Source organism: Cystoisospora suis (genome assembly GCF_002600585.1).
Source record: "Cystoisospora suis strain Wien I chromosome Unknown contig_3015, whole genome shotgun sequence".
Taxonomy (NCBI): Eukaryota; Apicomplexa; class Conoidasida; order Eucoccidiorida; family Sarcocystidae; genus Cystoisospora; species Cystoisospora suis.
The window spans coordinates 1-3,768 of record NW_027155810.1 but is presented as its reverse complement, the minus strand read 5'-3'; the positions used below and the strand labels follow the sequence as shown (position 1 = coordinate 3,768).

General features: G+C 44.3%; 1 protein-coding gene across 1 annotated transcript; it reads right to left on the bottom strand.

Moving 5' to 3' along the window:
• Positions 1–51: 51 nt before the first annotated feature.
• Positions 52–3,597, bottom strand: CSUI_006035 (n-terminal domain-containing protein; the record flags this gene model as incomplete). Its single annotated transcript, XM_068066200.1, has 3 exons — positions 2,800–3,597; positions 1,313–2,165; positions 52–169 (listed from the first exon to the last, which is right to left on the bottom strand). Coding segments are annotated over exons 1-3 (1,638 nt in total), but the record flags the coding sequence as incomplete, so codon positions are not given.
• Between the last annotated feature and the right edge of the window lie 171 nt (positions 3,598–3,768).

Here is a 3,768-nt window from a genome sequence, read left to right as displayed (position 1 = left end):
TCGTTTCTTCTTTCTTTTCTTCTTCTCGTGCGGCTCACCCCAGACTTACGTGAGAACTGCACTCGGCATCTGTTTGAGAATGAAGAGAAGAGCTCCAATCTTCTCTCGATCTCCATTCAAAGCCAAACCCCACACTGCTAGGCAGCTCTGGACGAACTGACGTGGAAAGCTAAAATACATAGAGAGAGACATAGACAGATTGAAGATAGCAAAATTGATATAAATAGGTAGATTACGAATAATTAAAGACAGGTAGATCAAAAAGAGATTGATAGATAGATAGACAAAAGAAAGAAAGATAGACTAAGGAAAGATAGATAGATAGATAGGTGTAGGGTATTGTCGCGACTACCGAGTGAGAAGAGACCTAGGTGACCGATCACTGCATGCGAGAGTTATTCTCAGTGGGACAGAGAGTATTTATGATAGAGGAAGAAGATAAATATAGCAATGGGGTTAACGACGACCTTAAGATAACTCCACTCACTACATCACAATGTACATATAAACATACATGTACATATATATATACATATATATTATATATACATTCTACAGAATATCCTGTTTTAGATACTGTATATGCATTAACGCATGCACATATAGAGATGCACCGCCGGACGGACTGAAGATTCTCGAAGTAGATACGACACGAGAACAGTCTTAGTGACCTCAATATCTTTCGTACGTACATATATACACTGGAACAACACAGACCCGTATATTAGCCGAATCAAGACAGGTTCGGGTGTACATACACCGGCAAAAACAAAACTATGAGCGACCCTCTCTCCTTCCCTCCATGAAGGAACGTGAGTGAAAACCGTGGGCGGCCAGGCTTACTCTTCTCTGTGAATGTCACGACGGCTTTTACGACAGATGGATAGATAGATAGATTAAAGATAGATATATAGATAGGTGGATACGCAGACAGGTTAGAGATGAACAGACAGATAGATATATACATAGATAGATAGATAGAGGGCTAGAGGCAGGTACAGAGACTAACGATAGACAGGTAGACGAATGATAGATCATTCAAGATAGATTGAAAGTACATAGATAGGCATCTACAGAAAGAGTTTTGCATGCCGCACAGTACGGATTTTCTCACACGAAGTGTGATAGAGAGATGTGTCTGTTAAGAGTGGAGACTACTACACTACGGTATCTTCATACTCATTCCTGGCATATACCTACCGCCATCACCGACACATCAACTCGAGTTCTCCTCCCCTTTCTTCTCTTTTGAAGCCGAGAGAGAAGATCCTATCAAACAGAGGAAGAAAGAAGAGGTCTAGAGAAATCTAACCTTTTGAAGAGAACTTCCATGACTTCAGTAACTTTCAGCCGAACCGCTTCTTCATTCCTTGTCGCATCTAAATCAGCTACACCTAATCCTCCTCCTCCTCCTCCTTCTTCTTCTCCTCTTGTTCTGCTTCCCCCATGACTTTCTCCTTGTTCTTTTCTTTCTCTCCTTTTCCCCTCTCGCTCTCTTCCTCTTCTGCTTCTTGAACCTTCATCGAGCCATGTCCTCCTATCATGATGTCCCTCGCCTTCTCCTTGTTCTCCTCCTTGTTCACCTCCCTCCCCTCTTGTCTCAGCACTCCGAATATAAGCCGGAGAACTGCGGCCACTGATTTCACGCCGTTCTATATCAAGTGGATCGAAGCTCCGAGGTGCACCATTCTTCTTCAAAGGGACTGACGAAGAAGAAGACGAAGATTCTGTACGTTTCTCTCTATCAGAAAGACGGGTGGCGTGATCGCTGCTATATGAAGATCCATCTAGGATGTCTCCTTCTCTTCTGACGTTTGTTCCATTGCTCTGACTTTCTTCATTTCTTCTCGAGCTTCGTTCCTCACTTCTTGCACTCCTTTCTTCTTCTCCTCTTTGTCTTCTCCATGAAGCCTTTACTAAGCAAGAAGAAGAGAAACGTGAAGAAGAACAAGAAGGAAGATGAGGCCGATGAAAATGGCGTCGCAAAGTGGCGCCTACAGCAGCTACACAAGCGACCAGTATAGTTGGGAGAAGAAGAGTGACCGAGGCCATTACTCTCTGTTGCTCTTCATTCATTGAAGAAGAGTCTTTATGAAACGGATCAACGTCTCCATTCACATGAGAAGAAGCCCAGCCGAAGATATCAAAGAAAGGAAGAAGAGCCCCTACAAACGAGAAAGAAGAAAGACAGAAAGATGAAAAAGAAAAGAAAACGGCGAAGGTGAAGGGGCAGCCACATGAGACCATCAAAGGCACCTCCCTTCACGTCAAGATGTACGAACGAGAGAGAGAGAGAGAGAGAGAGACACCCCGAGCAACTATGATCCCCAGTGGTGAGCTCAGGGACGGCGAAGCAGGAAGAAGAAGAAGAGGAAAGAAAGGGTCAGGGGGGGTGAAGGGACGAGTGGCGAGACTTCACTCGGCAGAAAACTAAAGCAACGCTGAAGCGAAGGAATGAATGAGAGAAAAAGAAGAAAGAGAGAGAGAGAACTTTCTTGTCTTAGAGAATGAACTCCATAAAAGGAAAAGATGGAAACTTCTTCGACCTTCTTGTCTTCTTCTCTCAGACCGCATGCAAGTGATGCATGTATGAATGAATATGTATGTATGTCTGTGTATGCATGTATGTCTATGTGTGTATGTATGAATCCATACATTCACAGACCTCTACGCATATACGAAGATCCCCCTTCCACACATACCTAGGAAACTGAAGACAAGAAGAAAAGGACAATGGGGAGATAAAGAAAGAGTGAGAAGGAGAGAAGGAAAGAGTAAGAAAGAGAAGGGAAACCTTACCAGCTGACTGTGGCTCTCCGCCTGCAGTCCCCCCAGCTGAAGAGCCACCGAGAGCCGCGCGATCAACGACGTATTGCAAAACATCATGGAGGCCGTTAAGGAAGGAAATCGAAGACCCAAAGAAAACTAAAGAAGACGAAGAAGAAGAAGAAGAAGAGGCTGGGCAATCTCTCCAAGCTTCTCGCCTTCTCTCACTCTTCCTATAAGGACCACCTTCACCACTATGAAGACCACGACGGCCCTTTGCGAAGATCTCCTTACACACACCGTCCATTTTGTCGTCGAATCGAGTGGAAGAAGAACTACTATTAGTAGAAAGACCCCTCTTCTTCTTCTTCTCTATTCCTTCCTCTCGTCGCCATGGGGGGTGGCGGTGGTGCGCATGGCCTTCTCTCTTGTTTATAGATGGCGCCGGGAGATGAAGAAACGCTCCGTCCCCTTCGCATGCAGCACCTTTGAGAAGACGCTTCTTGAAGGGAAGAAGAAAAGGATGGCTTGGATGGAGATGCGAAGAAGAAGAAGAAGAGAAGGATTGAGAGAGCTCACTCTCTCTCCTTCTTTCTCGGCGGGTTCGTAGAGATGTGCCATGTGAAGAGAAAGAAGAAGAGGAAGAGGTTAAAGGGGGACAGACAGCGAGAGCCACTTGGGAGCAAAAGAAATGGATCATCGTATATGAAGCTTCTGAAAGTCTCTCAGAATCAAGATATCTACAAAGAAAGAGGGGGAAAGAGTGAGAAAGAAAGAAAGAAAGAGTGAGAAAGAAAGGAAGAACAGAAGAGCTAAGAAAGGAAGGAAGAGGGAAAAACGAAGGAAGGAAGAAATGTAAAAAGAAGAAGGCTATAGCGGCATCTAGACTGGGGCCCTCTTGACCTAGGGTGAAAGGCAAGCATACACACGCATAGATAGAAAGATAGATAGATTAAAGATAGATAGATAGATTAAAGAGAGATACATAGATTAAAGATACAT